The sequence below is a fragment of the Seriola lalandi genome, unplaced genomic scaffold (genome assembly GCF_002814215.2).
Source record: "Seriola lalandi dorsalis isolate HSWRI2012SDOR001 ecotype SW California unplaced genomic scaffold, Sedor1 jcf7180002054972, whole genome shotgun sequence".
Taxonomy (NCBI): Eukaryota; Metazoa; Chordata; class Actinopteri; order Carangiformes; family Carangidae; genus Seriola; species Seriola lalandi.
The window spans coordinates 2,493,725-2,515,682 of NW_019525660.1; the positions used below are offsets into that span (position 1 = coordinate 2,493,725).

Genomic DNA, 21,958 nt, shown 5'->3' on the forward strand with positions numbered 1-21,958 from the left:
TGCAAGCTCGCTCTGCCATTTGCTCCGGGCCCGGCTGCAGCATGTGTCCCCTCCCAGACATTCTCCGTCTCACTCTCAACAACATGATTATTTGTTCTGGTCTGTGTGTTTCTAGCTATTACACGCTCTCTTTCTCTGTGTCTTTTTCTGTCTGCCTGTCTGTCTGTCTGTCTGTCTGTCTCTCTCTCTCTCTCTCTGTCTGGTTCTCCAGGCTCTTTTCTTCTTTTTACTCTCCTTCCATCTATCTATGAGGCACAATTTCAAAATAAGGGTCAGACACCTGAATACTGACCTGAGGTATATGAAAATGGATTTTAAAGTAACCAGGTTATTACAGTGACTGTTAGCGTTTTGTGATTTCCTGTATAACCTGATTTCTGCCCGTTAACTGGTTTCTTATATGTAAATGTTCTCACTGTCTAATTTATTACTAGAATCTCTCACTCTTTCATCTTCGTCTCTCTTTTCTTGTCATTTTCTTTCCATCTCTTTCTCCCTCCCTGTCTTTGCTTCTAAGGTGATCATTTTCCCTCTTCCTCCCTTTCTCGGTATGCGTCTCTATCTCCACAGTTTATTTCTCTTTTGTCAGTGTTGGTAACTGCAGCCGGCTGTTTATTGATGTTCGGTGGTGGAGACAAACTTTTCCACACATCAAACATACCTCTGCCATCATCATCATCTCCTGCTGGCACTTGAAATTTGTTTTTCTTTCTCTCTCACACTGATTCAGCCCCCTTTTGTTGTTTGGGCCAACTACAGTACCTATAGAAATGGCCATTTCCTGTAACCAGAATAAATATCTTGAATTCACTATCACAGCCACATACCAGTACTCCCTGTCCTGAGTCCTGTGTTATTTACTTGATTATCTACGTGTGTGTTATTTTTAAATTTGAGGGCTTTAACGTAGAAGCCTCATCAACTTTCTAAATGAATACGCATAACCATATACACATAGATCACTACTTATTTTGGCTGTAACAGGGCTACAGCTTCTACCACTTAATGGGGCAGTAAATTAGTGTTTATTTCAAGTTTGACAAAGTTAGTGCCGACAGAAGGTTTCTATTTAATCCACAGTATAATGAACAATCTGGTATGTGTTCCTGGTATAAACAGAATCATCGACTTCGAGCTGAAAATAAAACCTGCTGTGGAGTCAAAAGCCTGTCCCAGATGGCATTTTATTTCTGTCACATATTTGTTCATTGTTTTATTCATCCATCTCTCCACAACGCACAGTCTTTTAGACACCAACGACTGGATTTTGGCAAAACTTTGACGAACGATTGCACCTCACCACAGCGGTGTAGCATTTCCAAAATTATACAAATTACCCAGAGGGAGATGCCATAATTATAGCTAAAAACAAGCTGACAGATTTGTTTATAGCAAAAGCCTTGGAGTACAGGTTTCAGTGGAGAGTTTCAGTTTCACACTGTGTAAATGCAACATTTCAGACTTAAGGAATCAGGTCTGTGAGGAGTATTGCCATCTATCTACTATAAGTGCTGCAGAATTTCCATAAGAACACATGAAGCTGGAGCAATTTTTACAAAAGTAAAGTAACTTACAGATAATCTATGATGGCTGGAGGAGTAGCAGTCCCATTGCTTTACACTGGAGAGGCTGTGGTGACTTGGTGGCCTTATAAAGTGGAGCTACGAGTTAGCGGGCTGGCCACTGGAGCCTATTGTCTTTGATTGAGACAGGAACCTATCACAGGCACGGCGAGATACACAAAAGGCTTCGGGGTTATACCACAAGCGTGACGCTGCGCTTGTAAAAGTGACCAAAATTCAGCACGACAAGCTCACAGAGAACAATGTGTGCGGCCGAGGACACACACACACACACACACACATAAATACGCTCTTTCTTTGCCTCTGAGCAAAACCTCTAAAAGACATGTACATTTAAAAGCTGCAAGGGAGCATCTGACAACTGCTGATGATGGTTAGAGCGGCACAATGACACATACCCACTCAAGACATGCCCATACATCAACTCTAACACACTGGCAGTCAGCTCACAGAAGCAGGTGCACAACACACAACTGCACATACATGAAGCAATTACATCCCACACATACACACAACTCGGACAGGTTATCAGACATCTGCACAAAATCAACCCTCCCTGGTGACAGGGTTGTGTGAGTAGAAGAAGAGATAAGAGGAGAGAGAGGAGCAGGGTAGATTGTTTTTTTTTTCATGGTTTCATATTTCTTTGTTTCAAACACAAGAATACACATTCCTGCTTCACTTGTTTTGTTCACACTGGTACAAACAAAACAGCTAATACTGTCTCTCTTTCTCGCTCTCGTGTACACACACACACACACACACACACACGCAGAGCACACAGTGACGTCTACACACTGCATTTTCAGCCGTGAGAAGAATTCTCAACCCAAACAAGATAAACCCTCATGTTTGTAACACGGTTTGAACAACATACACAAACTGTCATGGCTTTTTAGGATCTTTAATTATCTTTCTCAACCTAAAAATAACCGCTTCTCACATGCTCCCCACACAGTTATCTTTTCATACGTTTTCCTAACAAAATTAGCCGGTTTTCCATTCCAGTATGCCTTTATTTGGGTAGGTACAGATAGAGTTAGAAACATCTCTTCAAAGACAACGTAACTGGTATGACTTGAGATCCAATTCTGACTTAATAGGCAAGTTTTGGTCCTAAAATAACAAAGTAAATGTTTTTTTTGGGGGGGGGGGGGTTTAAATGTAAAACTAACAAATGTTGAGCTATGTTAAAGTTCAAAGCTTTGTGTTTGAGTTGAGCAGGTGGCGCCCCAACTATTACATAACATCAGAAAAGTTTAAAGTTAGTCATGTTTGAGACTGACTGGGGGTTTTCTTTGTGCGCGTGTGTTTGTGTATTTCTGTTTTAGAGACGTGAGAGGCAGAAACAAACACCAAAACTGCACGTATAGTCAGTATGTTCAAGTGTGTGTGTGTGTGTGTGTGTGTGTGTGTGTGTGTGTGTGTGTGTGTGTGTGTGTGTGTGTCATGTATAAATATATCTCTACAGGTTTTAAAGTGGCTTTGCGGTGCTCTGTATTTAGAGGAGGCCTGGTTAAATCTTCTCTCACCCCATTCATGTGGCTGACTCTCTCTCTCTCCCTCTCTACTTCTGCTGAGTCTTTCATTTCCTCTATCTTCATTCTCCTCTCTCTCACTCTGTGTCTCACAGTCAGATTGTTCCTAACTCTGTCCGTCTCTCTATTACACATTCTCTGTAGTGTGAATCCAAATCTGTGACATTCATCATTATTTCTTTCTTACAGTTTGCCCTTTTTTTCCACAGGGCTGCACAATATCTACATACAGGAGTGCTTTGAGGGAAAGAAAATGATTGAAGTAGGTTTAGGTGGCCTGCTGACTATGTAGGTATTTTGATGTACATGGTTAGCCTTTAAAGTCCTGCACAGTCATTTTTCCCTCTGTAATACTGTGTATTTCATGAGAACCTTCCTGACTACCCTACCACTACCACCATCAATGAATATAGAGCCTCACTTTCAGAATCTCGCAATATAAATTTTCTTCTTTTTTTGCTGTTATTATGAATCAGTGAAATTAAAGGGAAACGAATACAAATAGCATGAATTCTTTAAGTCTGTGGAACTTGCTGTGGCTCGTTTCGGGATTTGTTTATTTGGTGTTTTCATGATGATGAAGCTGAGGAACACTGTCTAAATGCTGTGTGTATGAGCTTACATAGAAACAAATGGCGGTAGGTGTTTCGGCACGCGTCACACACACAGGCTGTGTGTGTTGCCCTTAACAGGTTGATCCAAATTTCTCAATCGGGTTGAGCTGTGGTGACTGCTCACACCATAGCTTGGGATGCACCTCACTGTCTTCATCACCAAACCATTCAGTGACCCCTCGTGACCTTTACAGGAGAGTTTGCATCCGTTGTGTTTGTCCACTCATTTTTCTTTAACTTATCACCTATCTGTATATCTAACACTAGACGCAGCACATTAGGTATAATACTGCTACACAAACCTGCATTATTCCTCACACGTCATTCTTTCCAGTTAAAGGTGCAACGCGTGCCATTTTTAAACCAACATACTGAACATGTAATGATAATCAACTTGCCCGCCTGGTAAGTTACCATGAAAATCAAGATGATTGGTAGCCTATGTCATAGTCTGTGGCACTGTTAATGGAAATGTTCTCAAAATAAAGACCATATTGCCCATTAACCCCACTGCCTACACTCGCAAAGGGGATCTCTGGCTGTACAGTCAAAGGTTTTCTCTTGAATGGATAATCAAGTTGGAAGTGATTTATCAAACGTTGTTTACTCATTCTATCTGCCATCTAAAACTCTGAAAACTTTAGCTCCATTTGCGCTGGAAGGACAACAGCAACCCCGTCTAGTTTCGTACCATAAAGCAATCCAGTGGATTTCCATCCAAATCGACAAGGTGGCACACGATGTAAAACTCAGTCTAGAGGCCGGGTAGAAGCTGCCAATCTTCTTGATGGTGGGTTTTTTTTTTTTTTGTTGTTTGCAGTGTTTATTTTAACATTTCGGCCTCAATGTGGTCATGATTTAGGGATGTTAAATTGTTGCATGTAGCAGCTTATGTTAGTTATTTTTGCTGTTGACTCATCCGCAGTGGTACATGGATGATGTAAAAGCTTCCAGAGTTCGTTAGCTACTCATAGCCAACATGTTACACCATAGTAACATAATGACAAACAGAAAAACTTTTAGATTTAGTTATATTATGCAGTTCACTGCATGACACTGCAGTTTAGGAGGAACTTGGTCTCAAAATATTCTTGTGTTTTTCAGTAACGTGAGGATGATTTAATCCACAATAAAAACCTGTAAGAAAAGGTGTTTGATTTACCACTTAGCCTGTGGAAGAGGAAATACTGATTTCCATTCAGTCATTTTACTCTCTGTGTGCAGTGTAAAAATGTCACTAGCCTTTGGTTAGTGACAATTCAAATGTACATATACAACAGGATTTACACACAAGGGACATTTCTGGAAGGTCGAAAGGAAATATGACTTACTTTCTTAACCATTCGACCAGTTGTGAAACACTTGCCGCATGTGTGAGAGTGCTGCCTTTGCGTGAATGTGTTTGTGTGACAGCGAGACAGATGAGGAGAGAGGAAAGCGACAGAATTGGTTCGTGTTTGTTTGCATCTCTCCAGAGAGCGTGGTGCGCTGTGTACATCTGCAGTGTGTTTCTGTTAGCGTGTGTGAATGTGTGGTGTTTGTCTGTCTGTGTGTTTGATGATGAGATACAGAGTGTTTGTGGGTCATTTGGTTTATGTGGGTGTTTGACTCTGATTATGACAGAGCAATAATAACAGTTTGGGTTCATTTGTAACAATCAGACTTTACTTAAACTGTATAAATCACAAGTCTGACTTTTGACAAACACATATGCACACACATTCACTCGTACGCCCAAATACTGAAAGTATGACTCTCTAGACACTTACATGTGTCTGCCCATGTGCCAGTGTGTGTGTGTGTGTGTGTGTGTGTGTGTGTGTGTGTGAGACATTAGCCAGTTCCAGCCATGTAGTCTGTAGCCATAATAATCGTCAACAAAGAAAGCAGTAGCTATGTAGACCTCCCACAAAGTGAAAATGTTACACACAAACGCACACACACGAACCGAGTCATTCCCACTGACTTTCATTCACTGAACCATAAAATGTATCACGTAATACAGTATGTGTGCAATATGTGTAAGTGTCTAAGATGAGTTTATAACTCAGATGTCAGCAACATTTGAGAACACCAAGAGAGGTGAGTTTTTTGTCCAGAATCCATATTTCAAAGATGATTTAGTTTGGTGGAGACTAACAATGATGCCAGGGAGGTGGAGAGCATAAATTTGGAGATCAGACCTTAATTTTCCAGAAATCAGCTGATTTTAATAGATGAAACCAATTTAACTTGATTTCTTTTTTTTTTTTAAGTATATTTTTTTGGGCTTTTTATGCCTTTATTTGATAGTATAGTGGAGAGAGACAGGAAACAGGGAGGCAGAGAGGGGGAATGACATGCAGCGAAAGGCCGTCCGATGCGGGATTCGAACCGGGGCCAACTGCAGCGAGGACTGTAGCCTCTACACATGGGGCGCCTACTTAGACCACTACGCTACACGACGCCCCTTAACTTGATTTCTAATACATTGAGACCAAATTCTGTGCATCTGCAGACCCTTCATTATCAGTCGTTTTCTTATAATGAAACACCCGAATTCAACTTTACCTTTACCTCTACTTAATTAGTTAATCATTAGGTTAACCTAAGTCCTGGCATGGTTAATATGAAGAAAGGTTGTGGTCAAGGCAAACCTTGCAGATCTGTGAAAGGACATAAACTCTGGACACCTGCATGAAAGTCAGGCACAGTACATTCCCATCCACCACACCTTTGCTCAGCGCTGTGCTGGTCCCTTCTGCATTGACGCCGAGTATTGGCTCTGGATGTGAACTGTGAAGTGCAGAATTATTCGATACGGACATATTTACTGGGGATACTGGGCTGTTTTAGAACATGTCAGTCAATTTAATGATTTCCTGGGACTTTCATAAGACTGCAAAGCTGCACTAAAGAACACTTGGCCATGTGGGAGTCTTATACAATCTGTAACTTGTTGTGGAAACACACACACACACACACACATTTCAGCACTTATTTTTTTACCTCACACTGAGCTGGAGCTTCAATTTATACTGACTGTACTGCCACATGTCACCTTACAGTAAATAACCTGGAAACAGCATTTCCCAGAATTCAGGAGGAGATTGAAGACAGACACCCTCAGCTGACATCATCATAACTCTACAACAGCACTTAGAATGTGGGTTGGGTTTCAGCTGCTACAACAGAGATTTATTTTGGAATCAGAGAGCCACCACCTGAAAAACAATACATTCTTACAACATGATTAATAGCGTGAAATTAAATCAAACCATGATAACGCTAAAACACTTTTAAGCATCACTACATAAATGACAAAGATATAACAAATCACTCACAGGGTAATGAACCTGGGTAATTTTTTACCATGATTGATTATTGCTGCCTTGTTTTCTTCCTCTTTGTTGATCATTGCTGAATTTCAGAGTTTGACCTCTGCGTTACGGAGTTTTCTGTCTACCCACTAATTCATTGTGCTGCCCAGGAAACTATGTGAGTCTTGGAAAAAAAAAAAGTTTGAAACAAGCAGTCTGGGGTTTCACTATAAAAACTGCAACAGTGACATAAAACTGAAAGCTTTGTTGAGGAAAGAATCTGTCTTTTCTATCGTCTTATGCACATGATTGTAATTATGGGGGACATTACATTTGTTTAGTGGTTTGACTTTTGTTAGTGATGGAGCGCAGTGTGTATACGACTCCATTGTGCTTTTACTACTGAAATCCACCCCATCAACACATGCACACACAAATACACACACACACACACACACACACACACACACACACACACACACACACACACAAAAGTAGGCCAGAAGCCAGTTGCCAGGTTTTTTAAAACATCCTTTAGGAAAAATAAAGCATCTCAAATCAGAGCCAGATCATTAGTCCAGTCTGTGAGAGGGGAAAAAATGGGGTCAACAATCAACAAAAGCTTTAAGCTTCTTAAAAATCCTACTCACAGACTCTGCTGCACCTTTTGTCTCCTCCAGACTCTTGTCGTCTCCCATTTCTCCATTTATTTTGTCTTTTCTTCTTCCTCCTTCTCCTGTCTTCACCTGCCACTCGACATTTTATTGTTTTCTCTCCACTTCTCCATCACGCCTCCCCATTCAACTCCTGCTCTCCCTCACTTCTCTCCTCCTTCCCTCTCCCCCTCTTCGTCTTCCCCCTCCTGCAGCTTTCCAAGGAGCCAGGTCTGTTTTTGATTAGCGTTCTCATGTAAACCTAAATTGTGATTAAACACTGTGCGAGTGTGTTTGGCCCCATATCATGTTTGCCTCTTTCTTAAATATATGTACAGACAGACACACACACACACACATAAGCAAAGTCAGAGACATGTATATAAGCAGACATGTACAAACAAATGCAAGACATATACAAACATATAAGCAAATACGCAGACGCAAGCAGACACAAATTACTAAACTATGTATACACATTTAGCATAAAAGTTCATACATGAGAATATATACAAATACATACTACACGCTGTATATTCATACACATATATACCCTAATTGCTTACATTAAGCCACGCAACTTCAATCACAATCATGTACATAAGCACACATACAACACACAAATGGACATACACACATGGGTATACAGTATGTGCCTACACACATCCCTATTAGAGTAAACAGGTCAAGGAGAAAGTCACTGAGTATATGTACAAGCAGCTCTGTGGCTATTTCCCCCATCCAACTCACCTTTATTTGCAAGGTTAAATTACTACCACATGCAGCCTCTGTGCTATTTCAGTGCAAACATATAAAAATTCTTTGCCACATTAAAAAAAAAAAAAAAAAAAAAAAAAATCTACAGGCCCCCAGCCTCCCACGAACATTTCATAGGTTCTGGCCCTGCGGCTAGCTAGCTAGATGGCTAGCTGCTAAAGTAGGCAGCTGAAAGGGAAAGGTGTTGCTGCCGTGAACTTTCCGACCGCCTGGTTGGTGAATTCACGCTGCTATCAAACACTCTGGTTTCACACAACCACATAGGAAGATGCACGCAGGCCTACACACACAGGCAAACTTTATAACTTTTGGCCTCTTGACTGACTGCTTCCACAGCATGAAAAACTTATTCACAAACTTTGACAAGTGTTTAACAATTGGTATGCGAGATAAAAAAAGAAAACTTGCACAATAAGATGTGGAATGTCGAAACCCAAAACAACACTTGGACAGCGCACAAAGCATGAGAAACAAAGTCATTTTAACAGCAGGTTGTTCAGAATTGGGAAAAGTTTAAGAATAGAGATGACAAAATTTTATTCATATGTTCCCGCTGTGAGCAGAACAGGGTCAGCAAAGAAGGAAGACTTTGTGTATCCACAGGAAACTATTACACGGAAACAACAACAGCTATGTGTAATTATCTTTTCTTTTATCCCACTGGACTGCCTGTCTGAGTCTTTGTCCTGCACATCTATACCTGTAAGAAGCCAATAACAGACCCAGTGTGTTGATTTTATCCAGGTGATGTTAAAGAAATTAGGTTATTGCAGAAATCCAACAGATACCCAGTTACTTGTGCATTTATTAACTATCACAAATTCTACTTAAAAGTGTTTTTTCAAAAAGTATGAACAAATGTATGAAAGTTTAGGAATGAAACTTTTCCTGGATTTTCCAAATCTTTCAAATTATCTCAATATCATTTCCTCTCACTCTTTTTATTTTTATTTTCTTTCATTCGGTCTCTCCCTCCTGGTTTTCGGTATCTCTCTGCAATGTGTATTTATCTAAATATGTCTTGGGACAAAATCACACTGCTGTCTGGGCTGTGGGAAACACACAAACACACACACACACACACACACACACACACACACAAGCCGCTAAGAGCAGCCTTCTTTTAGATGAGCTCTGGTCACGTTCCCTCTCTTTCTTCCTTTCCCTGAATACCAGTGAATCTCAGTGTGGGCCTTGTGGTGCAGCTCCATCCTGGAGACAATGGGCCTCCTCGTGCAGCTTCATGCCAGAACACCCACTGCTATTTCAACTATATGCTGACATGTTAATCCTTGCTTTAGGAAGCAATAGACCGAGTAATATTTCGAAACTGAATATAAGTAAGTTTGATAAACTTAACAGAAATACACACACAGTGTACAACTGTGTATGGGCCCTGTGGTGCAGCTGCATGTCAGGTCCTACAAGCTTTGTGGTGTAGCTGCATACCATGGTTTGTCCTTCTGAGTCATGTTTAATTATTAGGAAGTTCTGTCGTGGGTGTGTGGTTTAGCATCAAGTCTGCCATGCACCAACACACACACACAAACACGCACACACACGCACCAACCCACACATGCAGACCCACAATTCTGCATCCAGCGCCTGTGGTGTTAAATCAGCAGGAGAGTTGGCGTGAGAGAGACTTTATTTGTGTGTGCTTCTGTGTGCGTGCATGTGTGTGTGTGTGTGTGTGTGTGTGTGTGTGTGTGTGTGTGTGTGTGTGTGTGTGTGTGTGTTTGTGTTTTTGAGCCTTATTTGTTTCTCGCCAGCACCCAGTGGCGTGAAAGCCAAACAAAGGGCCTGGAGACTGGTGACAAGAAAACAATCTTACAATCCCTGACAGCAATACAAAGATCAAAGCTGTTGGTTGTGTTTATGTGTGGGTGTGTGCAACAGAGCAAGTGCCTATGAAAAAAGAAGAAAAGAAGAAAGTATAGAAAATGAGTGAACTAGCACATGATGAAAAAGTACGAAACACACGTGAGTTCAAGCAGTTTACATTCACCCCTCACCCTTCTAGGCCGTTCCCACCAATCGCCACTGAGGCCCCCTCTGTCACAGCCAATCACTGAACACACAGAGTACACCCACTTCCTGTAACACTAACCGTAACATTCCAGCAGGTAAACTATGGCAGTCGCCTCTAAATGGACAATTAGCCAAGATTAAAGGCAACCTCCTCGTCTTTCTCCATTAACTTAATTAGGAGGAAAAGACATCTCAAATGACCCTCCGCTCCCTTCAGCCTTCCCTCCTGCTCTCATTCCTCTCTCTCCATCCAGCTTCTCTTCCCCTGACTTCACCAGCTAAGTTGTATTTACAGTAACAGCGCACTGGGAGCTCCACTAAAGCACTTGGAGGTTAAGTGCCTTGCTCAAGGGTATCCTAATGGTGCTGAGGAGCATGTCTCATTACCGTTCAATCATTTCAATCATCAGTGCTGGGATTTAGACTGGTAACTTTCCAGGTCATGATTCGTTGACCAGTAGACTCTTGTCAGCCATTTTCATTCCCAACCCCCCCAAACAACTTTTTCTTGTTCCCAGCCTTCAGCTACACTTAACGTTTTAGGTATTATCCAGGCGGGCCAACAGTGAGTGAACATGTAGGGGATTAAGCATCGTTCTCAAGGACACTTTGATTGGATAAAATCCTTCACCAGCATCCCTGCGGACAGAGACTCACTCCGCTCTCCATTAAGTCAAAACCCTTTTAGGCTGCATGTTTGGCTGCTGGTATCCCTGTTGTGATGCATTTTATGGGGTATAGTGAGGACACCAAGGGAGAACAGCAGCGGTGTTGGTGAGAGCAGGAAGAAGCTGAAAACTAAAATAAGACACAGGGCTACACTAGAGCAGGTAATCAAACAGAAACGTGAAGGTTAGATTCTTGAATAAGACATCATTTTGTTAGATTTTTATTGTTTAGAATAGCTTTTTATTTTTTTATATTTTGCAATACCACATTTGCTAATTAACAATAAATATGAATTAAAATCAAAATTCTCCAGTGGAATGCAGTTTCGTACTGTTCAATGAAGCATAATCTTTGTTGAATAGAGGAGAGAAGGGTCATAAAGTCACGCATTGACTCAATTATGTCCAGTTTGCTAGCATTAGCTACCATTAGCCACCTTAAGCTACTGGTCATACCAGACCAAGTACAGCTGTAGCAGCAAAATCCCTGAGAGTATTGAATGAATTTTGTTGATGAATTCAACTTTTCATTTGTGAGAGGCAGATTGTGTTATTTCATCTTTAAAAAGTTACACAGTCTTAAACAGTATAGTTCAGTATTTCTGTATCCAATGTTGAAAGATGGTGAAAAATCACCTTCTACATTATGTAATACTGAGAATCTGAAGTTGCAGTGGTGAGGGAAAAGAGGAAATATCTCTCGAGTCTGACGTTACTGTCATTTTTCTTCTTCCTCTCACCCCCTCTCCGCTCATGCAAGCCAATCAACTGTAACCTGAGCTCTTTAATGGAGGAGAATGATGCTGCTTCATGAGCATCACTGGCAGTAAACCAGCACTGGTTCAAATGACGGTGCACTCAGGGTCCCTGCACAGTATACACTCACACACTTTCACAGACACACACATAAAACATGCACGCACACACACACACACACACACACACACACACACACACACACACAAACTCCCAGAGGAGAAAGTGAAGATAACAGGATGAGACTCAGTCTGGGTCAGTGTTATTAGACAGGAGACTAACAGCCATCAAGTCACTTAGCAAAATAAACCCTCCCTGATAGACTGTGATGTGCACTGATGCACAAAACCATCGGCTTGCATTTTTCCATCCGAGCCATCATGAAAAAATCCTGTTGCTTTTCAAACCAGAAATTCACTGCCTTGCTAGCGAATGTATTATACTCAAAGCTCGAGCTTACTGTGTGCGATACTGTGTGTCTCTGTGCATGTGCTGCGAGACCACAGTCTCTGCAAACTGTGGGGGGAAACGACCACAGACTGCACACACTGAAACCCACAGACTCCAGTCCTTCATCCATCTCACCATGCCGATCTTTGTCCCCCCACTGAGCACCTAGTGTGGCCACGGACTCCAATCCCTTCATCCATCTACCCCGCAGTTTTCATCCTCTACTAGCATCCTTTCATCCATCCATCTCCCCCCTTCACATGACCGCCCTGATACCTATCGTTCATCTGTCATTGTCAGGCAGTCACCAGCCGCACTTACTACTCAATTAAAGCATTTTCCAATAAGAGACAACCTCTTCGACTCTAGCTCCAAACCGTATGCTTCGTTCATCCCCGAAGGATCCAAAACTCTGGTAAAAACTATTATCCAGCCTGATACCTCTTGCCCTTACCTCCCACCCTCCTCAAAAGCAAAACCTCCAACCTATGCCTATTTTCCCTTAATGCTAGTCCAGCTCCTTCCCTCTCCTCTCGTCTCCAAACCTCAGACCACAGGGCTTTAATAGGAGGGTTAAGAGGTAATTCCTATCACACTGCCATCATTTAATATCTAACCACGGCTGACAGAGAGGAAGGTTACGAACCTAAACCAGAAAGCCACCAGCAAACCTCCCTGTCTCCTCCTCCTTGCTCTCCTGCTGTTATTCTCTCTTTCAGCTCCCCTCCCTCTGACTTCTATTTTTTTCATCTCCTCTCTTTCTCTCTCCCGTCTATATACCTTGCTATTTAAATTTCCGACACTTCCTCAGCTTGCAGGAGCACACAGCGCGGATGAGACAAAAAGCACCGAAAAGAAAGAAGGAGGAGAAAAACTAGAAAAGTGGAAAGAAAAAAATAAAGAGCAGGAGGAAACTCCAGACACTGTAATTTAGATTGTGCTGATGGCAAAGTAGGGATATAAAGAACATGAGATTTATAATGTTAAGTTTGGAACATGTTCACCCTTTCCACTCTCTTACTGAGTTGTCGGAGAGCTCTATAGGGATCCATATTCGACCGGTGATAAATAAAAGCTATCGAGACCAATTAGGGGTTTTATGGAATAGTAAGCCAGGCAGTGGAGGAAATAAGACTGTCACTCATGAAGAACAAGAGAAGGGGTCGGAAAAGGGAAATAAACACAGAGGGATGTGGCATTCGTAAATGTGTGTGTGTGTGTGTGTGTGTGTGTGTGTGTGTGTGTGTTGCATCTGTCACTGTGTGTCCCTGATGTTCACATGATGGGTCTTGACTGTGTGTGATCCAGCAAGCCGCAGTTGACGTAAATGAATGTTTGCTTTCCGCCTTAACAGTCTACTTTGCTGTCTTCGGCAATACATCACACATCACCACAAATATATGAAACACACGATCGGTCTGTCCCGAGTTTTAAATAGAGGATTCACAGTGTGCACCCCACCGAGAAGATTTCATCTTCCTGTGGCTTTCCTGCCAACGCAGGAGGTCACATTGAGAAAGTGTGACAGAAAATACAAACCACATCTGTGAAAGAGAAAATTTCCCCAATACAAAACATTTTAATAGATTGCAAGCCTAAAGAGCATAATGTCACTGTACCATGTGTTCCTAAACTAATAACTTTTCTTGAGATTAGAAAAATAGAATTGTTTTAAGGTTAATGACTGAGTGTGTTTTTTGAAAAATTCAATTAGTTTTTCGTGGGTTTTTTTTGCCTGAGGTGTACGAGAGTGACCTGAACCCACAAAAGAACATTTTAATAACAAAATATGCTGATGCACAGTTTTCACTAGACAGCGATGATCTATTATTTACTGTAGATCAGTGGTTCCAGAGGTCCTTGAGGGGGTTCCTGGGGTCCCCAGCAAAAAGGGGAATAATTTATTTTCACTATAATTCCATCCTGACAGAATGTATGACTATTTTGGTCACGGGTTTCAAACACTTTCTGTAATAAAACATCTTAAAGCTAAAATCTTATCAGATGGGGGCCAGTGGTCTAATTTGTTTCAGGTCAGGGGTCCTTGATGGGAAAAAGTTTGAGAGTTTGAGTAATGTTGGAAGAATCATACTGTGGATAGAAGATGTGATGTCGCCTAGGTTTCATGATTCATTTCAAAATCTCTCTCCAATCAATCAGCAATCATTTCAGACATACAGTATCTTTGGACATTCTGACACATTCTGACTGCAGTGACTCTGGTTTGCAATTGGAAACCACTTAAACTGTTACAAACCCAACATGACCATAGCTGCCGACCTCAGTGAAGAAGCAAACTTTTCAGACCGGCTCAACAGCCTCTCCATGAAGTATTCTATTTAGTTCTTGTTGGTCTAATTTGTTTTTTGATCATGTTAAATACCTGAATAAATTTTTTTTTTAAAATACATGAATTTCCCCTCTGGGATAAATAAAGTATCTATCCATCCATCCATCCATCCATCTATCCATCCATCTATCTATCTATCTATCTATCTATCTATCTAAAACTTGAGTAATGTCAAAAACACAAAAAGGCCATACACAGAGGAACATGCTTTTTCAACACAGAGGGGTTTCAGTAGCTTCCAAGGTGTTCTGCCTCATGGAAACATTATAAAAGAGAAGTGAGAAGTTTAATGTCCCAGTGCTGGTGTTCCCTGTCCTTAAGAACCACGAAACACAAGTGTACACAAGTGTACCAATATAATGTATGCCTGCATACTCATATACATACATGACATTTCAGTTCAAGAACGCAGACAACAATGATGGCGGACACAAACAAAGCAAGCAAGCACTAGTGACACGCACACACACAGTCCACCTCGAGCTTCACTTGAAGGCAGCCCAATATAAACAGCTATAAAGTTTAGAAGGTGTTTCAACCTTCAGCCCGAGCTGACGGAGACTCTCTGAGGATAAGACAAATAGAAAACCTGAGTGGAAAGAAAGAGTGCAGACAGAGTGCGCACATGGGAAGAACAGGAGACAGGGTGGGTGCACCTCAGGGACTAAAACACAGAAATGGAGAGAGAGAGAGAGAGAGAGAGAGAGAGATAGAAAAGGAGAGAGGAGAAGGGAGTATGTCTGGGAATGTGAGATGAAAAAGAGAAAGAAGGAGGGCAAGTGGGAGGCTTCTCTGCATCAGTGTGACCTGCTGTTACACTCTGAATACTCTGGGAAAACTCCATATTCCCGAATAAAAATTCTTCACCGGTCCAAGAAAAACATTCACTCCAGGCACACTTTCACCTCTTAAAATAGTGCACGCACGCATGCAGACCCGCACACACATATACACACATCTGACACACACACATGCTCATTTTCAACCTCTCAACAGGAGCACGGTGCAGTACTGTGTCACCTGGCGCGGGACTTGAACCCTCAACCCGGATAAAAGTTCTGACATTGCACCGTGACTGTGCTTTCAAATGGATCAGGTAACACATCAAAAGAGACAGAAAAGGGGAGAGAGAGAAAGAGTGATGGAGGCAGAGTCGGAGAGAGATGGGAGAGTTGAACCGTTGAACGGAGAGATGGAAAAACAAGAAAAGGTGTACTCACAGTCGTCCTAGTTTGGGGTTGGACTGGAAGAGAAGCTCTGGGAGAAACTGGAGTTTGTTTCGGTTCAGACGACTGCAGAGGAAGAAAGTAAAATACATTGTAAACCTTATGAACATGAACGCACGCTAATAAATCACACAGATTCATGCTTTTGTGTTGACTGAACTATCAGCACCCAGCCGAGAGCATCACCTTGAATGTCAGTGGGTTCATAGATCAAAGGTGAAACTCATGGGAAAGTCTGTCTGCTTCCCTGTGATCATGACCTACAGGTTATCATAACCTCTGTGTGTGTGTGTGTGTGTGTGTGTGTGTGTGTGTGTGTGTGTGTGTGTGTGTGTCGGTTACAGGTTATCATGCTGTAAGCTCTCTAAAGCCAGTTATCACTATCATTCCCGCATGTGCTTTGACCTGGGAGTGAGAGAAGGACCAAGTCTGGGCTCCCGGCGTCTTCCAGTCATCTCCGCAAAGTTGAACGATATGTTCAATACAAAAACCCTAGACACAATGCATTCTGGTAAAATTCTTCATCTGGTTTGAGGCTTTATGAAAAGAAGACGGCATCATCAATTCTTAAATTCAGAGAGAAAGAGCCAGGTGCACTACTGTGTATCGAAATGGAAAAAATACGTTTCGTCTTACTGACCTAAATTTTTCTGATTGCACAAAAAAATGCACAAAATGCAGGAGCTTTGCCCAAGAAGTCGTCCTTGATTTATTTTTCTCATGAATCTAAACTGATAGCGTATCCATCCTGTATTAGCCTCACTAATACTGGCTGAGATAAACAAATGTGAAAGGCTTTGCGCTCTTGAACCTGGGCTTTTCGACAAGTGGTTTCAGGTGCGTGCAGCCAACAAAAACAACCCCACGTCATAAACTACGCGAGGCTCCTCAGATGAAAAAAGTCAACTGATTGATTACATGTGTAAAAGACGACAAAATGTGGAAAAAGAATTGACAAAAAAGTGAATCAGGAGAAAGGTACCAAGAGCTCAGCAACTAGTTGGGTGCCAGAAGGAATACATCAGTATTTATCTCTACGTTCAGATATATGACAGCAACAGTGGGATTGGCTGCTTTTCATTGATTTCCTGAGGGGTAGCAAAAAATACTTTTTTTTCCTGCATGGTTTTTAAGTTTCTAAAGTAAGATGAAGCGAAAACCTTCTTGTACCGGATGCTGTCTTATACTTGACACATAAAATACCATTGCATGTATAAGTAGGTTGAACTGAGCATGAAATGAACACATGGCAGTTATTTACAAAGGAATGAGAGGCAGAAGAAGATGGAGTGAGAGAAAAAAAAAAGGTGGTGTCGACCAACAGAAAGACGTGTGTGTGAAGAGAAAGAGATGAAGTGTGTAAGGGTAAAAGAAGTGTCTGCTTGTGTGTGTTTGTGTGCGTGTGTGTGTGTGTGTGTGTGTGCGCAGAAGGAGGGCGGGGTTGGCCGCAGCAGAGATAGATGAGGACAGTGTGAGGAGAGGGAGTGAAAGTGTTATCAAGCTACCAAAGCATTTGGCTGAGAAACGAGGCGCGGAGGGGAAAAAGCAAAGAAAAGGAGGGCGGAGGGGTCGCGGGGTCACAAAGTAGAATCTGTGCCGGAGAAGACACAGACACCAACCTTTTAACCCCTGTGATAATGATAATAAGACCCTGACTCCTGTGAGCTCCGATGGAAAGAGAGCTGCTGTCCAAAAAGAGATATCCACCATTTGAAATAATTGACCCCTGCTCCTAGAAAATAACTGCTGGTACGAAAGTAAAGCCCGTGACCGCCTACTATTACAGTTATGAGTCATTTTAAGACATTCGCTCACAAAACAGTTATGGTTTTCAAGAGAAGAATCCTTTGTGTGTATTCACATAATAATGACGAGTTTCTTCTACTTGGAACCTTTGAAATATTACCAACCCACAAGTCTACGGGCACTATATTTTTAAATTTGGAAAATTATATCTATTAGTCAGAATCCCAATAAAGTCCAAAAGAAAATGGTTTGGAGACTGGAGGGAACTAATTTCACTGGGTTACCGCCTCAAAATTCTGAAGTTTGGTATATTTTATGTGAGAAAAAATAAATTAAAAATCTCTTGAAAAAGCTTGTGTTTTCTTTGCAAATTATCCATGAGTAAAAACATTATAAAGCAGTAAAAATCATTGAATTTTCTATTTCAGGCAACCTCTGAGTCCCTTTTTGTTTCTTTCCAATTACCCAATAAGGTGAAAGGCCCAAACATGACTTTATAATTCATGCGTTGACATAAATGAATGTCTTTGCCCAAGGAAATGTCGACATAAACCCCATGTTTTTCACATTGTGACTCCATAAATCACACAGACTCAGCACCAGGATCTCTCACCTTTGACCTCTCACCCTGACAGGCATAACATCAGAGGTCCTGTCAGCTAGGCATTTTAAAAAGCATTTCACTATCAGTAAAGTAAAAAAAAAAAAAAGCCCCAACAGTACAGTAGTCTTTTTTTTTTTCTTCTAAACCAGAGAGAGCTCATTGTCGTCTTCATCCCGTACACTGTGTGATGTATTTTATTTTGACATGCAACCTGAGTCTACAATCCAATACATGTTAGAGTTGCACAAAATTATATTTTCAAATGACTTCAAATGACACAAATGACTGCCATCTCTTGTGTGATAGACAACTGTTTTCCCACCTAATCTCTCCCTCCCTCTCTCACCTCAACCTCTGACCCTCCCTGACACACTGCTTTAAAGAGGCTTTTAACATTAAAGCAGCACGTCACCTCACGCTTTCCCTATCAGACGTGTGATCTCCATCTAAAGACAAGATACACATGTTGCTGCCACTCAACATCTCTGTGCAGTGTGAGTGAAGTTTACTGTCACCTGAAGTGATTCTGACTTTCTGTATGTTTTTCTGCCACTGTACATGTTAACATCCAACTGTCAAGGGGACTTTTACTCTTAAAATCTCCAGATCAATATGGTGTGCTGTGAAAAGGAGAGAGAACCGTACAGAACTCGCCACATGTTGGAGTCACACAGCAAAGTTACTGCAGCTGAATTTATTAAACTGTGGAGAGACAGAGGCTAATTAAAAACTGAGATAGCCAATGAAATCTGACCGACATATCAATGACGAAAAATCCAGGCCAAGTCCTAACACAACAATGTCAATTCAACACTGCTACGATAGCCAAGACCTAAGTTTAGAAATGCTGCTCCCATCAGTTGAAGACCTCAATTATGGCAGCCAGAGGGTGTGTTACATCACCTGAAAAGCCGCCTATAAAAAACAGCTATAAAATCTGGCCAATTTTTCAAGAGATAACATCTGACAACACACAGTGTGCTGCTCTGTGTTCTTGTCTCATGCTACAGGATCATAAACACTCTGTACAGCAGAAAAAACATGGAAGCCCGTCTTCCTGCAAAAGCTGCCTGTCTGTCATCCCTCTAACCCGGAGTCATAAACACGCAGGTGTGCATATGGGAAGTGTTGTGTTGTGCACTCACACCTCGACCCTATTGACTAGAGCCCTGGTGTGAACTGACGGACACACACTCACACACACACACGGAACAAAGCGATATCCATGAGAGATTCCAAGGTAGCCTGTGAAGTGGATAGACTTGGGCATCATCCAGGTACACTCTGTGAGTATATGCTTTACAAAATGGACAGGACACAGCAGCAGGAAGTCGAATATGTGTGTATGTGTTTGGCAAAAGGGAAAAATAGCAGTAGAAAGTCAAACATCTGTATGTGTGTGAATGTGTGTTTACAGGCGTGCATATTTTGTTTGTAGCCTGCTGGGGGTGTTTTTCATGCATAAAATACTTGCTCTGGCTCTGTGTCTTATTCACACACGAGACAGTGTAGTAGATGTAGTACTTACAGTCTCTCCAGCAGCCTGAGGTCTTGGAAGGCTCCTCTCTCGATAACACTGATTTGGTTGTCCTCCAGATGACTACAGTGACAGACACAGAGAGACAGAGAGAACAACAGTAGTTACTATCATTTTTAAACAAATCCCTCAGAGTCTTGAGGGAATAACAGTCAAGATAAGGTAGGAATAACTGTCAGCATCTGAGGAGTCAATAAGAGTGATCATTAACTTTACATAGTTGCAGTACATTTTTCTTTAAAATGCTACAATTTCATTTAGGAGTTTCTATTCACAGCCAATTTCCCCAGGTTCACACCAGATAAACCTCATTTTCTGGCCACGGAAAATGGCAACATCAGCTGTTTGGCCGAGAGACTTACAGATATTTCAAACATGGAGAGAGGCACTTGCACTTTTTAAAAAAATTGTTGTATAAACAAGCAATCAGTGTGCCGAACAAATGAATCTGGCGTGAAGAAAAAGTTTAAAAAGTTTAAGACACGCAGCATTTCACAAATGTCACAATCCAGCGAGCCAAAACAAACAATTAACAAGCCATTTCTCTTCCATCCCTCAATGGATATCTTCTCCATTTCTCTTCTGCCTTTCCAATGGTGCTCCCAGTGTAACACATATTCCTCTTTTTCCCTCTCAGCTGTGTCTGTGTGTGTGTGCTGTAATGTTTTTTGGGGCAATCTAAGATTTTCCAGATGGGACAGAGAAAGAGGAGAGAGAACATCTCCGCAGATATGTGTGTTTATACTTTCTGTCTGAGGATGTTAAGAGTGACATCTCTTCAGAGGCAGGAGGAGGAGATCAACGGAAGAGAGTGGCTAATGTGAGAGGTGGAGGAAGAGAGGAGTGAAGAAGTGAAAGGAAAGGGGGAGAAAGGAGGCAGTGAGAGGGAGAGAGAGAGAGAGAGAGAGAGAGAGAGAGAGAGAGAGAGAGAGAGGAAATAGAGATGCAAAAATAAAGAGTCGCAGAACGACAAGACGGATAGAGCGAGAGAGAAAAAAAGAAAGACAGAGCCAAAAGAGACTAAAGAAGATGTATCAAAAAGAGACACTGTCTGGCCTGCCATGTGGACTTTGAATTGTTTTGGCATGACCTTCTTTTAAATATTCTTTCAAAGAAAAATGTTTAGACATGCAGCTGCATTACAGCCATTAATCCATGGCCTGTCATACTGACTCTTTACACAAACACACACACACACACACACACACACACACACACACACACACACACACACACACACAAACACAATCTGTTGGACAGAAATATGCACTTGGCTGAAAGATTACAGACTCAGACACACACACTCAAACGTATTCATTAAAAAGAAAAAAGGGCATTTACCAGTATAAAATATGTATAGGGTAAAAAATATCGATTACACAAAAAAATGGGTAAAATGTTTGATTTTAAAAATGCCATATGCAGTAAAACCACTCCATATTACAACAGGTTCTTTAGTTAGTATAACGAGAAGCAGGAAAAATGACATCTTGTGTGCATAACTCCTGGAGGAAATTAGCTTAAAAACAGTTTTCAAAAATCAAAAAATATTTAGTGGAAATTGGTGAGAAATAAAAAATAATCAGCTGTGTACATCCAGCAGACTTGATCGAGGTTACACGCACAAAAAAAGGCAAACACACTGACAGGAGGAAATAGTGTACGGAAAAAGCATAGACATACAGATGCACTAATGAGCAATGTCAGATATGTATGTAAACATGTAAAAGTGTAAACACAGGTACGTAGTTACGCACTGGTAGCAAGCATACCCAAACACACACACAAACATGCTCACAGTCCTGACTCCAGCCCATCAGTCACACTTTACAGTCCAGCCCACATTAATCCAGCGTGTTTACTCCAGTGTATCTGCACTTTCACCATGCTGAGAGAAATACATATCTTGCAAACTGAAGAGAAAGTTAAATTAAGACATAACTTTGAGTAACTATCAGAGTTTATTTGTCCAAATGAGAGATCAACCACATGCTGATTTATTGAATGAAGTTTAGAAAGGCCAGGAATCATAAGCCAAACACATGGTGCTGGGAGTTGATGCTGGCATATTGTTCAGATGAGGTACTGTTTTTATATTGGTCTGTATCAGGCATTAGTCATCAACA

The 21,958-nt window shown here is 41.5% G+C and overlaps 1 protein-coding gene across 1 annotated transcript in view; it reads right to left on the minus strand.

Annotated features, from left to right (window-relative positions):
* Window positions 1-21,958, minus strand: part of slit3 (slit homolog 3 (Drosophila)) — a 242,820-nt gene that overhangs the window by 199,834 nt on the left and 21,028 nt on the right. Inside the window, exons 3-4 of the mRNA XM_023398070.2 lie at window positions 19,824-19,895; window positions 15,940-16,011 (exon numbers count right to left, since the gene is read on the minus strand). Coding sequence (XP_023253838.1) covers window positions 15,940-16,011; window positions 19,824-19,895 — 144 coding nt within the window. The remainder of the gene's footprint in view (window positions 1-15,939; window positions 16,012-19,823; window positions 19,896-21,958) is intronic.